Genomic DNA, 20848 nt, shown 5'->3' on the forward strand with positions numbered 1-20848 from the left:
ATATTATCTTGATAAATTGTTACACGAACAAGTGTGAGCTTTTGACAGCAAACTTATTTAGAAACTAGCTGTTGCCCGCGACTTCGTCTGCATTCTCGTGCATTTAATCGTTCATTGCTCATCCCCCGTAGGTGATAGCGTGATAATATATAGCCTATGTGTTGAACCGGCTCCCAGGTAATAGTCATGCAAAATTTGATTTAAATCCATGCAGTAGGTTTTGAGTTTATCCGGGACAAACATATAGACAAAAATTCTAAAAACTACATATTTGGGTTCAGAATCGATTATGGATCACCCCTCAAGTATTCTTTAAAAAAAATATTCAATGTACAGTTTTGACTTTCCTATCATTTTATTATATGTATAGATTATAGGGTTCATGGTCCAAGAACTGCTTTGAGGTGTTGATCAATCGTTCATGGCGCCAGCTCCGAAGGGACGCCCACGTTGAAATGCAAATATTCTGTAAAGAACTAGGTATACCAATAAGGTTGGTTGTTATCCCTAGAAAACTGCGCTTACAGGCAACAAAAGATAAAGTTCCTGTGTATGAAATCCAGCATGAACAAAATAAAGAAGTACCATAAACAAAAGCAATACAAAACTTTCGACTCCAATAAGAAACAAAACTATAATTTGAATAAAGTTCCAAACCAGCCAGCAGCAGGTGATTTAACATTTGAATTTGAACTCAGAACGACTTGACCCCGGGACGCGTGTGTCGCAACGAACGAAGTAAATGGCTGGATGCATGGCCGGCGAACGGTGAATAGACCTCACACTTTTGAACGAAGCGGTTTCGAACGAAACTTAAGCTTTTACTTTTGAATTTGGTTCTTTACAGAGCGTATCTGGCATTAAAAGGCATAAGAATATAAACCAAATTAAAGCTTTGCATCTATTTGACTTTGCCAAATTGAAATCTCCTCTTTTGGATGTGGTTTATCCATTATTTTTGCAAATGATTTCAGAGTATTCCGAATCCCGGGAATGAAAAAAATATCACGTCTCTTCATTCCAAGATATCTTATTTCCAAGTAAAGTGAACCACATATTTTATTGTCTGCGATTACAAAAGTCCGTATATAGAAATAAAGGCAGCAAATGAGGCGCCTAAGCTTTATTCGTCATGGAGTGACTCACCAATGATACTTCTTGCAACATTTCTATTTGATTGCTCTGAAAACGTCCATAAATCCAGCCGGTAATATTATCTGAATCGAAAAGCTATTCAATCAATATTATATTCACTGTACAATTGGCAGTATTGGCACTCATGAGGCTTTTAAGGCCCTAAGGCTTGTTAAATTCTTCATCTCTTTGTTGTTCTTCTGTAAATGACGAATTTTAGAATGTCTCGTGCTTTGTGGTTTGCAGCCTCATTTAAAAAACATCATGCTATAAATATGCTCTTCGGAATGTGTTATTTATCAGGGATTTAATAAGAATCACGTTGTTATTCAACATTGATTATCATGTTTTTGCGTTTTAGACAGCGCATCGTCACTGCCACAATCGTTAATTAATACTAAAGAATTTCTTAAATATTCTTCTGTGACGGTCTAATTGGTTTTACAACAATGACTTTGACATTTCAGTGGAGCGTTTTCAATGTGATTTTAGCCTCGAACTTTCTCCAGTGTACCTCAGTTCCCACGTAAGTGATTGCGCGCCGAAACCATGAGACATCCTTGCAGGTTTCGCAAGTCGCCTCGATACAGAATGATTCTGAGAAACCATTACTGCGTGACTCAGCGCAGGGTTCTGTCTGGAACGGGTCTTAAGCCGTAGCCCCGCTTAGGTATATTTGACTCATTGGCCAACTGTTTTTGTTGATACCTCACCTCATTTCCAAATCTTGAGAGAGTACAGGATTCAACACCGATCAGTTACGCAAAAAAGTCGGTGACTCTGATACAATACTTACTAAAACAGCATGCATATCGGAGATTATTATATAGAGGCGTCAATGGATGAATCTTTATTCAAATCTTACAGCATGAGGCATCTCATAGTAATTTCCGGAGTGTTTTTTCTTCATCTTCGAGCTTCAATTAAGTCGCTTTAATTTCGGCACAGGAAAACTGCCAGTGACGGTTGAACCGGTCCGACTAGACGCATTTGGTGCGAAGGATATTTTTTACGTTCACAAGTATAGTTATTTGGCCTTCTTTAGCGACTGTACTGCACTGAAAGTCTGTTGCGAAACAGGTGAACTTTGTTACATGAGGTTATTGCGTGACTAATCTTGCCGTCGTAGTCCGTGGATCCCTCGCATTATACTCACTTACATAGTCTTATACCTATATGCATATTCCCTATTGCAACAGGGTAGAATTTCGTAAAGAAAACATTAAGCAATACCTACTACAAACAACCTTGGTGTGTCATTGATATGCAACTTTGTAACTGGGACAGGAACAAACTATTTATTCATCATATTGATAAAGCTATTTTAGTGATGCCCTTGTCTTTACATGGGCATCTGCTTGCAACATTCCTTGAACAGTGACGCATCTTACCTGCGCGTTATATCGCCAATTTAAATTCCCGCGTTACATCCCTATGAGCAGCAAAAACCGTTACTTCAAATCTAACATAACCCGCTGTTTCCCACAAATACACCATCGCTGAGCTCTGCTTTCCTGTGAAATGTCAACCGCCACGGAATGCGGCTGCGGCGACCCATTTACCCCCCCTCCAACCCTCACCTCCCCGACCAGTGGTGGGTGGGTACCGGTCCTGCGTGCCCTCGATGCGTTGATTCCGCGTTGCGAAACTCTCGTGTGAAGTAAGTTTTGCTTTGAAGCTGTTGTAAACTTGCTGACGGTGGGATTACTAGAATAAGTGCTGTCTGTGAGCCTGGCTTATGCTAAATGTGCATGCGCGTGGGCTTGATAACCTGACGCTTACTTGTTCGATAGAACTTTCTCGAAACTATCCAGCTCCTATATTTATAGTAGCGAAGTACTCAGCCGTTTCTCCAAAGCGATTTTACATGGAAAATATGACAATGTTTTCATGAAATCCAGTCCCTTTGGGTTAGATAACTTCTCTTCCGCCATCCCAACTTAAAATACGTTACAAGATAGGAAATAAAGTTCTCATGGCAGTTAGAATGCAAATTGTGGTTGTTTCTAATCAACTGATTAATTTCAGATTAGGCATGCCTGCGTTGATTGGTCACGTATCCTTCAGGACTGCGATCAATCAAGAGATTCGTGATCAACTGCCCGATCAGCTCGTGATTGCGTTTTCGACCATGGCTTAGGTCTGAGTGGTTAATTGATTTTCTGGTAGTAGTTTGTTAATTGCGTAAATAATCAGCTAATTCTATTCCCATTGTTGGGATTTTGGTCTGAGAAATAGTGAGCTGTGGTCCTTTACGTCTACATACTGTGCGAATTGAACATATTGTTGAGCGTTAGATGTCAGTAGTTCAAGCTGCAAATTCTCTCAAGCGTTTGAGTTCTTTAACTTCGGTAGCATTTTTCACCCATGATTTATGTCATACTATGTGGACCATATGGAATTGGTGTTTGATACCATACATAATTACGTTATTTACTTATGTGCACTATTGTAGGTTGATTTGTTAGTACGTACACTTATATTCTGCCATTGCTTTCTGGCGAAGCTTTCAGAATAGATAAGACGAGTTCTCACGAGACCTGAAATGTTATTTACGTGAACTAATTAATGCTAGGTAACGTTTAGCTGATAGGGGTATAGGTATGCACGTGATGTACGCATGACACGTGTCATCGGCCTGCATCGTGCATGCATGCGTGTGCATCGTGTGTTTGAGGAGTGATGCGTGCGGAATGCATGGGCGAATTCATGCCACGCACGGTAAAGGATACTAATTATAATTTGTGTTTATGGCTTGCTCCATGGATGTAGCTTGAAAGTAATCTAAAATTCAGTAAGTTTTTTTTTATTTTGTGTCAATTTTTGTCATGATTTTGAAACGCTTTTGTTTATGTGCGAAATTCAAAATTACATAAAAAGAAGAAAATTTAAATCGTTATATCTAGCTTTTTTTCTCAAAAGACTTATGGCCGAAAACTTTAGAATTACTAGTCTTACGACGTATTCAAGAAGAATTTGGGATAAAACGCCCAAACTATGTGCAACTTACTGCTGCATCAATAAGTCAATGCAGTTCATAAGCTGATAATTGACCAAAATACCAATGTAAATATTAGGTTAAAGGGCATATAAAGAATGTAGCTTTAACAAATATATCTTACATTGCTTCAAAGTAACGGCATAAGGAACTATGCTAAGAATTTCCATTCACCGTCATTTATAAATTAAACCCGTGCCGTATTCGCAAGGTTGTCACCACTGTTCAAGCTGCAAGATTAATTAAATCAACAATTCAACTGACTATTTTTAATTCGATTAACAAATTTTTTCAGGTCCTTTTTACTCAAAGATTGTTCTTTGTTATTTTACCGTAGTCACTGAGCACCTAATAAAACCTTTTTTCTTTTTCTTGTTAACCTACCTTATTCATCGATGACGTAGAACTTATAATAAAAAATATAAAACTCATTAGATACTCCAGTACACAATGACCTTTGCTATCGTGAGAAAAGAAGTAATAAAAACATTTCTATTAATAACAGCGAAACTTTTCCAGATCATCAAGTTTCATCGGAGGTTTTTATAACTTAAGTTATTGTGTAATGTGCTGTGGTAACAGTTAGGTTACTTTACTTATAGCTTTTAAACACGTAACTATGTGTTATAGTAAATGTTCTTTATAATCAGAACCACTAACCTGTCAAAAGTACAACAATAGCTGACAAGATAACTTGTAATGATGACCATAACCTACGTTCACCGATTCCTTTCGATAAGCGGATGAATTCGGTTTAAATCTTTCAGGACCTACTAAAACTACATGTCAGCTTATTAATAGCACAGAATTTGTTCGCCATCGCTCACGGAATTGGCGCGAAGCTAAAAATGTAGCAATCAAAAAAAAGTTTCGCTACGTCACGCACTTGTCTATGATTTGGACAATCTAAATGTTGACTCATGGTCAGGCTTAACACCTGTCGTGTTGTACTGCGGCTTGATATCAATGATTTAAAATGCCACTTACATGCCGTCACTAACTGCGAAATATGCAATTTCAAGTGCCGAAGCTTAAGTTAGACCACATATCGATTAAGCTGTTTCTTTCTAAACCAATTAAAGTTGGGAAACCCCAAACAGCTATTGCAGGTTGCAAAATTAATATGATTGATATGTTTAATGCCAGCATTTTGTGGCTAGATAGAACGCCGAGGTCGCTAGCTCCAGATATTTGCGTGCGGCTAGACGACGAACCTTGGCCTTATTGATACTGTCGCGAGAAATGATGACTTTTTAAAATAGGAACGCTGATCAATGCGACCTTCTTGGTCTGCAAAAACGAATTTATGGGTTTGGCAATTGTTTTTACCAAGGCGGTTTAAGATTTTGTCGTTGATTCCATTATTCGTGATCCATGATCCATCCATGATCGTTGAATAAATAATTTTCAAATGCGTTTATATTTTGCTTACTGTGCCAAGCAATATTACAAAATGCATTTAGCAAATATAAGCAACAGACAGCAAGAAATCCGCACGACCGCAATAACATAACTTGTAGTTAGTATCAAGGTGTACAACGTTTACTTGCGCGCCGCCAACATTATTATCGCATTACTTAACCAGCGTTGCTCCACGGAAAATTGTCTAGGATCTAAATATTTCTTAGGTATTTACAGTTAAGATTGTGCTAGATTTTATCTTGCTTAGCTTAGGAACGATTAGAACTTTGCGTATTTGGGGTATCGTGTGTATCCAATCTTGAGCTCAGTATGGTTTGGTATCTATTGAAAAATCTTTGGAATTGCAGCTTCCAGTTGATATCATAACGCCTATCTTTAAACTTCATTAACGGTACTTATTTATCATCTGTGTTTTGCATTTGTTTCAGAAGAAATCTTAACCATTATCCAACGTCTGGTTTGTTGAAGTTCATCAGCTGAACCCAGGGCTCACCCTGAGCTTGGCTATTATGTTTATACAATAAATTCAACTTCATATATATATCCTCAACCCTAAGCTACCTTCTACGCGGAAGCCTGAAGCCACCATTCCGTGCCTGACAGTTTATTTAACCAAATAAATACCTAATAAATAACCATGTCAACAGTTCGTTAGGTAACGAGAAACAATAGATAGGCTGTCGGACCCAAATAATTTATGTGCCAACCTCCACATTATGCAGCAACTTGTCTCGCTGGTAATTCTGGATTTACAGTTTAATTGTATGTAGTAATAAACTACTTGATGTATTTCACTTTGTGGTTTTAGTGGGTGGAAAAATTGGAGTTCAAAGACATTGGACATTGTCGAAGTGCGTCTCTTATCAAGTTGTGCTTGGTTCATCATCTTCCTCCTGCCCTTAACCCAATTTTATTTGGGGTTGGGGATGTAAGTCTCCGTCATTTACACTCTTCGTCTTTCGCACAATTCATCCATCCAAATAGCTCTTGAATATGCAGTTAGTTTTTCGTATTAACGTAAGTTTTCTTTGGTTCCGTGTTCAAAGAGATCTTTCATGATAGCGACAGCTGAAGGCATTGTTTGAATATGAACTATGTGTATATTGCCGTGACCCTATCGTGCGCTTTTCCTGTTCAGCTATTGACAATAGTTCAGTATGTTTCAGTTTCTCGGTACCCAAAAACACATATGAAGACAGTTTTCATTTAGTGAAAGTAGAAATTCTGCGAAAAAAGTTGGTTGGTTTGTTTAGAAAAGTTTTAGAGTCGATTTTCTTTTTCCAAACATCTTAACATAATCTATGATCTTGTCAAGTGTATGTTGTATGTACTCTCTCTTGTGTATCAGTGCAAAATTGCTCAATCTGTGACGAATCAGGAAGGCAGTCCGGTAACACAGCTGGAATGTTGACGTGGACGAGCTACATTACGGGAACTTCTCGACGCATCCATATCACATGTGGCTGTATAGATGCCTATCGCCTTCCTTCATAAGCGGGATCAAACACTGAAATAGTATTTTTCAAATTGATCCAGTAATTTCTAAGATTAGCATCTTCAAACTAACAAGCTCTTCTGCTGTATAATATTGGTAGAGATTTTCGATACAATTAAACAGTATCTGTATTATTAAAATTATAATGGGTTATCGTCATAAGTGCTTATTGTAATACTAAACTGAATTCAGACTATTTGCCTTAGAAGTTTGTTCAGCTGTTGTGTGACGCGGAAACTGTAACATATATTTAACTATGTATATGAATGTATGTATAATACAATATAAATTATCATGCTGACTTTTAAGCAGATACGTAGTTGCATACTAGTGTGTGTACTTTTCGTTTACCTTATCGGGAATGAATTGAGTATTTTTTGTCGGCTTTTTCCAGATTATCTTCTTGTCAAAATTGACTGAATAGTAAACGATAGAGTTAACATTAACAAGTTTTTTGACGTCTTTGAAAATTGACAAAATGGCTCTTAAAGTTATGTAGGGGCTCCCAATAGTTACGAACTTTACCCGTCCTCTTCTCCCGTATCTATCCAAGTGACTTTTGATTATTTTCCTAACATTTTTATTGTTCTCATCTATCGAGACGATCTCTCCCGTTCACCAGACAGTCTGAAACATTAATAAATATAATTTGGGCAGCACTGCAGTCACCTGTTGCACCGAGGGCATGACCTTTGCCTGCAATCAATAAAGCCAGCCAGTATTAATATTTATTGCAGACATCTAACTTGTACACTAGAGCCCTCTTAATAAATTGCACGAGTAAAACGATCAGGGGACCTTTCTCTTGAAGACATTTGTGCGGAAATTGCTAAATTAACTTTTATTGCAAAGATAGATAGTGGAGACAGAAGATAGGACTATCTGTGTAATTTGTTGTTAGATTGGAATTCTTGTACGGTGAGACTGCAGAATTTGTTAATTGGAAAGGTGATATTTTTCTTCAAAATCACCAAAAAACTATGTTCTTTTTTTGTGCCTTTTAATTCCTGAAGTTGGCAGTCTACTTTCTGTACTCCTGTCTTTTCATAGGCAGACGAATCAGCTCAAAGTATACCTTTTTTTAATATTATTTGAAGGTTACAATTGTTTTCTTCTCATCCCAAGGCTGTCTGCGAAAAACATCAGAAAGCATCAACGGTATTAGCATCAAATTCTAATCGACTAATGCAATTATTATGTAATGGGTATTCTTTGAACATGATATACGCATTACAATCCTTGTCAGTTTACTAAAGTGCTATAATGTACCTATGTAATATTATACCTACATGTAATGATGAAGATGACTGATATAGATCATATGTTGGCATGCCACCAGAAAGGTCGTTGACATAAAGGCCTTAGAACTGTAATTTGTTTACACTGTTTTTAATTACAAAAATCTATGTAAAACTGTATGTCCAGAAATAATAGTGTTTGAAAAATTATTTAGCCATTTTAAAGGTGAAGAAGCTAGACTTTTCGTACTTTTCTAGGGAGGGGAAAGTTAAAAAAAAAATATCGATATTTGTAGATAATATCTCTAATGCACACCAAACCTTCAATTACCGAAACTTCATCGTATGGACTTCTACAATGCAGTGACATCGGACAGTCCCATTTATCACACAATGCACTCAGAATTATTTGAGGCCCCATTTTTGTCGCTAACAATCATTCACATATTGGTCCTAAATTGACACGGGGCGAATCAATCGTCCGAGCATCATGTTCTCACGTCTCGGGTTATGACCGTCGAAATAAGAAAACCCCGACTGGCAGTCATTCACATGTGGTGTAAGAACCTAGGTGTGTAATATTCTGTGTAATTACTACGGAAGACACCTGTTGGCATGGCACCAGGGCGGTTCGTTGGCACACGACCGAAAGATCAGACATTCACCTCCGTTACTTTCTTCTATGACTAATGCAGTCACGCTTTTTGCTGTCTAGACTTTTATGTTTGCCTAGTTTCTGAATAATGGTTCCGAAATGTTAATTTTACAAGTTCTGCGCTGGTTTTTTTTATTAGTCTTTATTGTTATCTATTTTTGTAACTTCTAGGATATATGAGTCTTGCAATAGAACACTTGATTCATCATTTCATGATGCAATGCAATGAAATTCTAATGAAATTCGGCGATAAATATATCAAAGTATTGAACGTAACTTGTGAAAGAATAGAAAGTAACTACGTGTTCTTCGAATATGAATCGAATTGCAATAATCAGTTTTCAGATCAGCATCTTACAGAGACGCTATGTTACTTTAACCAACATAAGAAAAATTGTATTTTTACGAAAAGCCTGTAATCATAATCACCATGATTCCACCCCATAGTTCTTTGTTCGCAATAGGAGCGTGCTAGGGGGTATTAACCTCTTCTATTTCCGTCGTCGTGGGCGATAGGGTGCGTCGCCCTCCAAGACGACCTCACTCTATCGGGGTCAAGGATGTAGGAAATTAACGTTCACAATTTTCCTCAACGGTATTCATTCCGTCACTCGTATTGCTTTGTCACGATTTGCTCGTCTTTTTCGCTTTGTTTTTGCATTCTTACTGTTTAGAATGAGACTGGAAGTTTGGACTGTAAAAGTGGGGTGAAATGGATACCTCTTATATCTTTCAAACCTATTTCGATGCAAAAGAAAGGAGTCTCCCTGGTGCGAAGGAATACATGCAAATCTAACTTTGTTGTTTGCAAGTCCTGTTATCGAAAAATATACCTAATTAGGTGTACCTGTATCGGTGTCCCATCCATCACTATCACAATGCATGGCACTATGTTTACGTCACAGATAGTGCTGTGACCTTAAGATAATTATCGGTCGACGCCTCGTCTCACGTAGCCTTATCGATAACTGAGTACAACAAAGCAAGGACATCACTTGCCGAGCCTATAAATACCATTCCAAGTAATCTGATGCACAACGGTTTTTCCTCCTTAGTTAAGTGTTTCAACGACCACTAACTGCCTCCAGTTGGGCAACTGATGCCAGCTTATACTTACAGCTGCGATAAATGTCTGCATATTTCCGTCAGAGTATTATCATTATCTCGGCTTGGTGCATGATATCTTTAGTTACTTATGCAACGTTCCAAAACTGGTTCTATACCAATATATTAACTGAACATTTTAAACCGGTCTGGACGCGGAAAATCCTGGTTCAGATATTAGGAAAACCACACTTTTTCTTTTTGTTTAATAACCTTATGATTTTTAATTTACGGCATACTATTTCCGGTGACATATCTGAATAAATATGAGCAGAGCCTTGTAAAAATCCGCCACGTTGTGTTGGAAAGATAATCCATAAATAGGAGGCAGACAAAGCAGCTCGTCTGGCGTATCGTACAAATGACCGCTCGGCCTTGTCTAGGCCACGGTGACGCCATCTTGCGTGCGGATGAACTCCTTTTATTGGTACACCAAATTATTCTCGTCTCGCTCTGAAACGCTAAATGGCTGTCGAAAAGAAAGAGAGAGATGATTTCGATCGCAATCAAATTTAATAATAGAACAAGATAGACGTCAAGCGCTATAGATTAGGATAAAGACATCAGGATTTTTTTGAAGTTCGTGGTTGTCTTTGTCTAGAACTTTGATCGCAAAGAAACAAAAGCTGGTAAATGCAGTCTTTTGTGATAAATCTTAGGTAAATAATAAGCAGGCTTGAATAATAATGAAGGGGTATGACAATAACTGTTTCTAAACACTACGGTAATGGTGCAACCTAGACAAGTTATACGTTGTGTAATTGGCGGTTAATTGCGTTGCCAAGGCGACTGCACTGCAGCCTGTCTGAGTGTCTGATAGCGATAACTGAGAAATGTCTGGGGGCAAGGGACTTTATTGGACGCTAATTGGCCCGCCAGACGGTAGTGACTGATATCTATCCTCCATTATACATGTGTATCAAGTATCAAATAAACGTTTCGACATTCTGCACCAATGATTTATGAAGTTGAATGGATCGTGTACACAGCGGTATTGAGTTGACTTTAACGTTAACGGTAAATTATTGTGAGTCATGTTTGTCTGCGCTGCATTTGCAATAGTTTCGTATTTATTAACTTGTACATAATACACTCATCTCACACATTATCGAGTATGCTGGCTGGGCTCGGTATTGGGAGCGGCGGACCAGTCCTGCGCGCGAAAGGCGAAATGCTCGCGGCCGGCCGGTCGCTACAACCGGCTCCGTGAAGGCCGCTCAACGCCCCTCCCCCACTCCCTTCTTTGAATTGTGCTAGTGAGTGGTTTTATCGATAACTAACCGCGTAATCCGTACAATGGTGGCAGGTATTTGTTACTGATAAAATGTTTATTTCCTACAATTCGCTAATGATACGATAAGTCGCATTCGATCACCGCGTAATTAGATTGCTATTAGTTAATCAGTTTAGCAGCATTGTTGGAAACAATGTGAAGGTGAGCTTACAAAAAAACATTGCATTGTTGAAAACGGCAATTCATTCAGTAAGTGGGTATGACGCGTTGGGTCGCTATCGCGACCGTGCTTCGCCCTCGTAAACAGAATGCCAATGACACGAGGGGTCGAGAGGCGTATCGATAATAATACCGCGCGCTATCGCGCAGCACTGGGTGCGCTCGCAAGGCCGCGCGACGCGTCCACGTCTCGTGCGTGTACACAAACACACTGTTTCGAAACGTCCGACACTTTATTCCAAATTCGAACTGAGCCACGCGCGGATAGAGCTTCGTCGTTTTGGCCTCGATTTTATTCGATTTTTGTATTTTTTTTCAAGTTAAGCGTATTGCAAACAATGGTATTTTATTTTTAATCAAATTGACGATATTTTATCTTGACCTGGGTCAGTGTTAACATTCAAATAGGATTCAACTTCATAGAATTAGGGAATGTGAAAAGTAATTCTTGTTTATTTTTGTTTCAGGTTACCCAAGATGCTGGTTTTATCATCTGGCTGTAATCCTCCGCATCCATATTTGATTGTGAAGCGAACATCTTGGTCGTTCGAAGAATATTCATTAAAGGAATTATGTAAAAGGAACACGGACACTGCAAGACTGAATTCAAAAGTTGCCTTAAAAATGAGCGGCGACGCGAGATGATGAAATTTTCAGAAATATTTTTGTATTGAAACATTATGCGGAAAAGACAAAATAGTTTTTGAAAATTTTCGAACAGTATTTTTCTATGAATTTACCATAGACGAACTTTAGTGTGGTGCTATAATAGTGTAGTGAAGTGTTATCGATAAGGACAGACATATCGATAGTTGTGAGGTGAGCGGTGGTGATGGTGTGAGGTTGGATGGTGATGAGTAGCGCGATGAGCAGTGAGGGCGACGCGGTGAAGGTGGAGGGGGGACACGTGTCTGTCACCACTATCAGCATGTCGGGCCCGGAGACTAGCAACGGTAAGAATCGATTTATTAAGAAGCTAAATCAATGTTTTACCTATCTCTAAAGCTTTATCTTCTTTGCAATTAGAAACTCAATTCCTAGAAAACTAGACTGGTCTCATGAACCAAGCACATAATTTCTATTTGTTGTGTAACATTATTTACTAGCCACTTGCGAAACTTTCCGATTAAATGCCAATGAACTTATTGTTTACCGACAAAAAAACTTTTCCATTACTTTCTGTAGATTACATTTGTAGGTATGTGTGTTTAAGTAAATCTTATCTTACTGATTTGCAATATTCACCTGTGTATCTGAGCTTGCATATCAGCTGGTTTTGATAATATAAAATAATGCATATTATTTTCCGTCAATTAATTTATTGACATGATTTATTGTTTGCAAATTCGAATTGAACTTTGAACCTTGAGGTATATAATTATATTTTTTCCTTAAATGACTCATTTCCAATTTGTTATCGATAGATAAAATTCTTTTCTTAATTCACAACACTAAGTATATTGGTTGTATTGCAAGAATTGCTCTCGTGTCAGATTGGCGTCCCATCGGCATACGAGAGTCTGTGCATCTATTTACATCGAATACTTAGTAGACACACAGCACTCAAAGCGTTTTATAAAGAAAATATACATCTGCCTAGTTTTTTCCTAATTATGTAGGGGTCGGCGTCCAGTCTAGCCTATCTGACCTCCTCAACCCAGTGAGCCGGGAAACCCAATAGGCTACCTATTGGGTTTTAGTCCTTGGTAACACTGATGTCAGACATTCTGGCTTCTGACTACACGTAATGACTGTCATATGTGCAGAGAAGAAAATATACTGTCCATATATTCGATGCCATAAAAGTTACATAGAAATCGGATATAACAAATAGAAATCAGTGGTGAACCTAAGTTGCACTTAGTATATTTATTTCTGTATCATCACGTGTTTCTTCATAGTGATAAAGTAACGTGTCTTGCGTAAATACAGATATCGTGTGATCTCGTTATAATTAGTTGCAGCTAACTAACATAACTAGCTCGCGTTCTATATGTTATGGACCAAGTGATAAATTGGGCAGTATACATAATGCCCGGTCATTATGAATAATGCCCAATATGAGAGTGCAATTTGATAATAATTATTCAAACAATCAAATTGACCGGGCACTATACATATTGCCTGTGACCTTTTGGGCAAAGTAATACAAACATATTTAATTTAATTTTTTTTATTGTTATTGACATTTAACTTAAAATAAACTAAATATAACACATCCCATATCAATTGACAGAGCATAGAAGTAAGCATGCAACATGCAGCAGGCATGGCTTCTGTCACGGCTCCGGCGCTGCGGGGCTCAGGCGGTCCCATGCGAGCTTATCGTCGCAGATGGTTTTCACGCTCACCACCGCAGCTTCGGCTCGCTGGCCGGCACTGCCGGCCAGCCTCAGCCGCGGCGGCGAGCGCTTCAACTACCTGCGCCTCAGCTCGCAGGCCGCCTCGCCCCTCCGCGCCTACGCGGTTTTGAATTGCACTCTAGGGGTAGGGCAGACAAGACTACGTGGAGTCGGTTTTGCAGCGATTCGTTTTCGTCACTAAGTTCAGTTTTTAATACAATGTTTAATACAATGTTATGTGGCTAGACTTATAATTTCCCATTAAAATAGAACATATAATTTAAAACAATAATCATAAAATATGTAGCAAGTAACAGGATTTATTTATTAGAACAACTGCCACCCTCGCACCGCATAAAATATAGCTTTTTTATCAAATTGCCCAACTATCATGTAGCAATATAATAATGCCCGTGCAATGTGATAAATAATGAAGTTAAGATAGTTATTAATCACTTGGCCCAATAAAGCTAGACATTATTCATAATGCTCGGGCATTATAAATAATGCCCGAATTAATCACATGGTCCATAACATATATACGTCGAAATAAGGTTTCTAATTGTTCCGTTATATGTAAAAAAGATTATGGATCTAGAAATTATTTTTAATCAAACTATACTGAAAAGCGGCTCTTGAATGTAAAAATATAGACAGATCCCCAAAAGCCTTGCCTATTTGTTTTTGCTTGGGAAAAACTGGAAGAAACGAAATTGTAACGGAGTTTCGATACTGACTGATTTAATTTTGGGATGTGCACTCATGTGTAATGTCCAGTGCACACAGGAAAAGCATGGATTATTTAAAATATATATCGCAAGCGAATTTAGTTTTCTTTATACTGCTATGACACAGCTTCGTTATTCATTGAATATCATGAATTGGAGTGATGATCTACTGAAAGTATAAATTAGTAACGAAAAGCCAAAGTTCACACATTAGTAGATCTGATGATAATAGTGACGTTTCTTTAATTGCCTCACGACAAAGCGTCGAGAATGTTTCAAGTCGGTTCAGTAGTTTTGGAGATGACCCCCTACACCCAAACAAACTCATTACATATGTAATGTAATACGTGCGTAGATAATGTTATCACACAATATTATTAAAACGGAGGAAAACGTGGAAGTCAAATTTTGTTTACTTATGCGAGTATTTTTTTATGTAATTTATGTAATTATGATGATATCGATAAAATCAGGTTTTTTATGTAATATTTCTTTCAATTTTAACAATCATTAATAATAATTCTGTCCATATTTTGTGCATTAAATGCCAAAAGTAACTAACATAACTATGCCTTATTAATGTGTAAGTCATTGTTAGAGCTTTTGACTGAATCTTTTGTTATATGTCTTAACATAGTTTTCTTTCAATCTTATATCAGTAAACCTTTTTCTGTATTCCCAGTAAACAGTAGTAAAGCCAGGCACAATAATATAATTCATGTCACGCAACAAATTATAATAAAAAGCTGTGATAGTGAGGTCGTTGACCCCGTACGGAAACCAGAACTTAGTTTATGTGAAAATGGTAAAGCTTTTATACTTTTATGTTTTTCTAGTAAGTAATGTTGCCAATGTGTATGTTTAGTATAAATGAGTCATGTTTGCTTAGACGACAAACGTGTAGGTATGTAAACAAATACATAATGTTATGTACTTAGGTAAAAACAATGATTGTACATAGAACTATAGGTATATTGTTTTGTAAATAAATGGGCATAAAGGACAGTAGCTATAACTGCATAAATAAAACAATATGCATTTTTTGTAAAAGAAAATTGTGAAAAAAGCATATAAAGACTATTATTTAAAATTTAAACATTTATTGAAAAATAATTAAGTAGGTAATCGAAAGCTGAAGAAGATCATCATTTAAAAATTCTTTGGTCATTTTCAGTGATTTTTTTTTAAGTTTTCTACCTCATCCGATAAAAACTGGCTCACCGCAATATTTTTCACATTTTTCCGCTTACCGCGTCGACTGATTAAAGCCGGATATCCCGTCTGGAGCCGGATTGCCAATTTTTCAAATTATCGGTTTTATAATCCGATTGGCAATATCAGTGCTTCGTCAGTTTTCATGTGGGGAAAACTTGTCTTGTTTTTGCTGCAATATTTTGCACTAGGTACTTGTACAATGTAATAACAACGGAATAATAAACGTAGATACCTAGCTGTTAGTTAGTATCATCATTAAGATATTTATTGTCCCATTGCTGGCCGTAGGCCTCTTCGAGCCTTGATCACAACTTAGCTTACAAATGATTGGCGAATTAAGACTTCAAAACCAAGTTTCCTGCACGTCAGTCAGCGAATTCCTTCACTTCATTTATTATTCCATTAGATGTTAATTACGTAGTTTTATCATACTAAGAGTTTGTCGGGATTCAAACCCGCAAATTCGTATTTAAGGAACAGGCATCTTAACTCCTTAGCCATCCGCGATGAAGAATTGCGAAATGTCCCGTACGATATGTCCTGGGCCGGAAATCTTACAGCCAAACGCACTTTAAAATTGCATTCTTGGAATTCCATGATCCCTTGCAAAGAACTTTAAAAGCTGTGCACGTCTTATAAGCATAAGCTTGCATATATTTCTCAGCAATCCCAGTACGTGAGCTTTGTGTTATTGCTTTGGTATGGTCTGTACAGTTGAACTCAAAAATGCTTTCACAAATAAGAAGTTCTTTTTTACCGCATATTTGCAATTTAGATAATTGAAATAGTAGAAAGAATATATCTATAAAATAAAAATAAACCAATAATATCGCAACTTTATTTAAATTGTGTTACATGTGCCTTATGTTCCAGGTGCATACAATATCAGTAATTATGCACTTTAAGGGTAATGTAGCCGCTCTTCCAAAGGGAACTTAAGTTAGACGGTTTAAACGCAGTGAGATTTTTATATGATTTTTATTCAGTCACCACTACTCATTTGATAAAACTACTAGTACAGTTATTCAAGAAAAGCCCTTTTCAATATATTCTAATTCATTTAATGATTGTTTCCAGGTCAATTCTCGTACAGTTCGAGCGGCGTGCGCATCAGTGTGTCCTCAGTGCCTCATGATGAAGACTCCACTGACGCCGAGATCTCGAAGATCGACTTCACACAACATCAATACGAGGTACTTTCTCATACTTATTCTTGCCAAACCTTACACGTCCACGTTGAGATAATAAATCCCCGAAAAGTTCGCATGCTTCAGAAATCCAATAAAAAAAGATGAAGAAATACGGGAGAGACCTTTGCCGGGTATTGGGACAGGGTAGGCTAAGATAATAATGTCCGTTTAGTACTGGACAAATACCTATTTGCCCCCCATGGCAAGGCAATCTTGATCTTTAGAACCTCACGAAAATATCCGTATTTGGGGAATGGTCTCTTGACTGCCAAAACTTGAAATTATTCCTTTGATTGATCCAGATTTTTCACTTCCTACTTATCTTTGAATGATAATATTTAAAGGCGTGCTCTTACATTTCCAATAACCTTTGCCTTTAGAATATTAAAGCTGCTACTTGCGAACATTGAAGGATCGGATACAGTCAGTCAGTGTTTATTCTCGAGTGGGGCATTGTTAACTGCTCCTTCATCTTATACGAGATCGAAAGCACTTCTATTTTGCAGACTATTGAATTACTGAGGATCCCTTCTGTACGTCTGTGCATTAAGTAGCGCTTGCTCGCGATCGACCACAGAAAATGTTTTCATATAGCAATGTTGTATGAAAGTCATTCTCAATAGCTAGTTACTATGACAATCTTCAATCTTGATATAATGTGGTAGTGCAATTCTTAGTCTCAGAGTTGGTCAGTCACAGACCTGTCCTGAATCGAATTTACTAGATTTTCGATACCGGCTAAAGAACTGCAGTACAACCCCTCAAAAGCTGGCTTCTATACGGATCTTCATCTCCCTCCACAATCTGATACATACAAATATGTTCTTCTTTTCTATATGTTGACTTAAATTCTGTCGTTTCAGGTGAACATGCGTAACAAGAAGAAGCGTTCATCCAGCGGAGCGCCCGAGGTGTCCAACAATGAGCGCGAACGACCCATGTCCTGGGAAGGCGAGCTGTCTGACTCCGAGATGGTTATAGACACCAGTGTTAATAATGGTCAGTAGTATTATGAAAATATTTATTATAATTTTCTAAGTTTATCTTTCTATCTTTTTCTATCTTTCTATCTTCTCATTCAATAGGTACCTGTGTAGTCCCTAGTTTTCAATCATTTTCATACATCCAAAAAAACTCCGTTGATTTCCAACAGAGGGAGATTTTTTTGTAGCAAACCCAATCAAATAAATAAGGGAGACAAGTAAATAAATAATAATAAATAAGGGAAGTAATAAGGTAGACTGACAGAAAACGCCTAAGGCGTTAAGTCCGCCATTGCACATAGTGCATAAAGTATAAATAAATAAAAAAATACAAGTTGCATGTAGTTCTAACTAGATAATAAAAACGAAAGTAATTTTCACTATGATTCGCCTCATGTTTTCTTACCTGGGAAAAAAGACTTTGCAATTCCAATTTCGTCGACGTCCAAGTATGATCGTAAAACTTACCAACTCCCCATTTCACAGACGACAACAGCAGTTCCCTCGACCTCCAATCGTCGAGGGACTCCATCGACACACTTCGTAACGTGAGCATCAAGACTGAGCCCGTGAAGACCGAGGGCTTCCAAGGAGTAGACGAGCAAAGAGTACTGGACCTCAAGTACAGTGCGCCCTTACAGCCGCATCAGAGAAGTCTCAGCATGAATAGGGTAAGAGGTCTACACTAATTTTATAGAAGAACGAAAGATTTGATGGTTTGTTTAACATGAATAGGCTCCGAAACTACTTGATCGAATTGAACAATTTTTTCACTGTTGGGAAGCTACATTATCCCCGGTGAACAAAGGCTATATTGTATCCGACTAAAGGCAGCAGTTCCCATGGGACGCAGAAGAAGCCGCGGGAAAACGGCCAGTTTTATATGTAGGAAGACCTATCTCCGGGCGTAAAAATTTCTGGTGCTTGCCGGGCGTAAAAAGTTTTGTTTCCACGAACAGTCAAAGTCGTTATCGTATTTTGTATCCTTAACAGCATACCTAGATAGCAGCATTGACTTTGAATTTCAAACAGAAAGTCAACCAAGCAGAAGGTCATTTGAAATGCATCCCGGTTGTTTGCAGTCTGAATCCTCATGTTACTCTCCCGACAATTTTATATAGATGACCTGATGCCACGAAAAGCTTTTATTACATTTACTCTGTATCCTCCGATACAGAGTAAATGTAACAATAAAAGTATTTGAAACTAAACGCGTTTTCTCCTGTTTCAGATATCAGTGCTAACAGACGGCACATCCCTCTCACTAGCGAGGCGGCCATCTTCCCCGACGAGCAGTGCCAAGTCCCTAGCGCTCAGTGACCAGGGTTCCACTCACATGCCGCACACAGGTCTCGATCAAGTGCACAACCTGACTATTAAGAAGGAGACGCAGTTATCTGGTGAGTCTACTGATTCCGGACCAGCAGTGTAGTCCGTGGCTTTTAAGCGGTCTACACACCAAAGCTGACCAAGCGGCACGGATCGCCGGCCCAACCCGCCGGCCTTATTTTGTACAATCATGGCGCCGGCTTGCGCCCGCACGGGCAAGCCGGCGGGGCAGCATGCCGATGCCGACGGCATCCCTCTCCACTCACTCAGTCAGTTGCCCGCCGGCTTTCATAGAGTATTTGGCAATTACTAGAACACCACATGCCGCGGCTGTCGTGCCGCCGGCAAAGTCGTTCGGCTTGGACATTCTGGAGCCGCCGGGTTAACCCGCCGGCACTAAGCCGCCAGGCTGTGCCGCCGGGTCACCGGCTTTGGTGTGTAGACCGCTTTACTGACAAAGAAAGTCTGAGAAGAAAAGAAGGAAAAAAGAGAACGCTCCTTTGTGGCTCTGATTAGTTGTTCATTGGTCTAAGCACAGTCCATCAAGGGCCCAACGATTTTCGTCCCATATTCACAACCTCCTGTTGTGTCTTTCATTGGGAGATATTGACCAAGTTAACATTTATCCCAATGATTATTATTAACAAAATCATGCTTTTTCTCCTCGTAGAACTAAAATGCGAACAATCAGTGGGCATGGAGAAGCTGATCGGCGCGCTGCACGGGTCGCCGCTGCTGGGCCGCCTGCCGCGCGTGCAGTCCAGCGCCAGCACCGACTCCGCCGTGCACTCCATGTACACGCACAGGTAGCTGTTACAGAGAACTCCTTCCCGCACATGGAAAAAGTTGCATCCAGCTGAATACCAGCGGGGCCCAGCAGGGCGAGGGCCTGCCGGAGCTGCGGGATTGTTCGAAAGAGATACCGCGGCCCTGGTACATAAAAGGCCTACGACGGAACATGACGATTTTTAGTCAGTAAGAGTCTGACACTCCCTCTTCGCTGCTTACCCACAGCGGGACCCACATTTGATGATTTTAACGTCGTTAAAAAAAAAGCTGTATACCCATAAAATTAAAAGGCCAAGTTAGCCTACTACTGGACGTAAGCTACCTTCACAGCTTAACAGACCTCAAGTCCCCGTTCTTCCCACCATCATCATCATCCTTCAAGCCTTTTTCCCAACTATGTTGGGGTCGGATTCCAGTCTAATCTTATGTAGCTGAGTACCAGTGCTTTACAAGGAGCGACCCCCTCAACCCTATTCTTCTCACCAATTACCTACTCCCTAAAACAATCACCTAATAACAACGTATATTTGTGTCAGTGTATACAGCAGTCCGTCAGCGTCGCCTCGCGCGTCGCGTCACTACACGCCGTCGTTGTCGCGCAACAACAGCGACGCGTCGCATTCCTCATGCTACTCGTATAGCTCAGAGTTCTTCCCCACACACTCTATACATACAGATAACAATCTTAGCTAATAACTCGTATACTTGTGTCAGTGTATACAGCAGTCCGTCGGCGTCGCCTCGCGCGTCGCGTCACTACACGCCGTCGTTGT

At 39.0% G+C, this 20848-nt stretch overlaps 1 protein-coding gene across 1 annotated transcript in view; it reads left to right on the top strand.

The window, feature by feature from the left end:
- Window positions 1-20848, top strand: part of Hr39 (Hormone receptor-like in 39) — a 37132-nt gene that overhangs the window by 6966 nt on the left and 9318 nt on the right. The window contains exons 2-7 of the mRNA XM_049842718.2: window positions 11967-12452; window positions 16862-16977; window positions 17838-17973; window positions 18444-18628; window positions 19189-19357; window positions 19957-20092. Of these exons, the coding sequence (XP_049698675.1) occupies window positions 12347-12452; window positions 16862-16977; window positions 17838-17973; window positions 18444-18628; window positions 19189-19357; window positions 19957-20092 (848 nt within the window). The 5' untranslated portion in view covers window positions 11967-12346. The remainder of the gene's footprint in view (window positions 1-11966; window positions 12453-16861; window positions 16978-17837; window positions 17974-18443; window positions 18629-19188; window positions 19358-19956; window positions 20093-20848) is intronic.

This window comes from Helicoverpa armigera, chromosome 5, assembly GCF_030705265.1.
Source record: "Helicoverpa armigera isolate CAAS_96S chromosome 5, ASM3070526v1, whole genome shotgun sequence".
Classification (NCBI taxonomy): Eukaryota; Metazoa; Arthropoda; class Insecta; order Lepidoptera; family Noctuidae; genus Helicoverpa; species Helicoverpa armigera.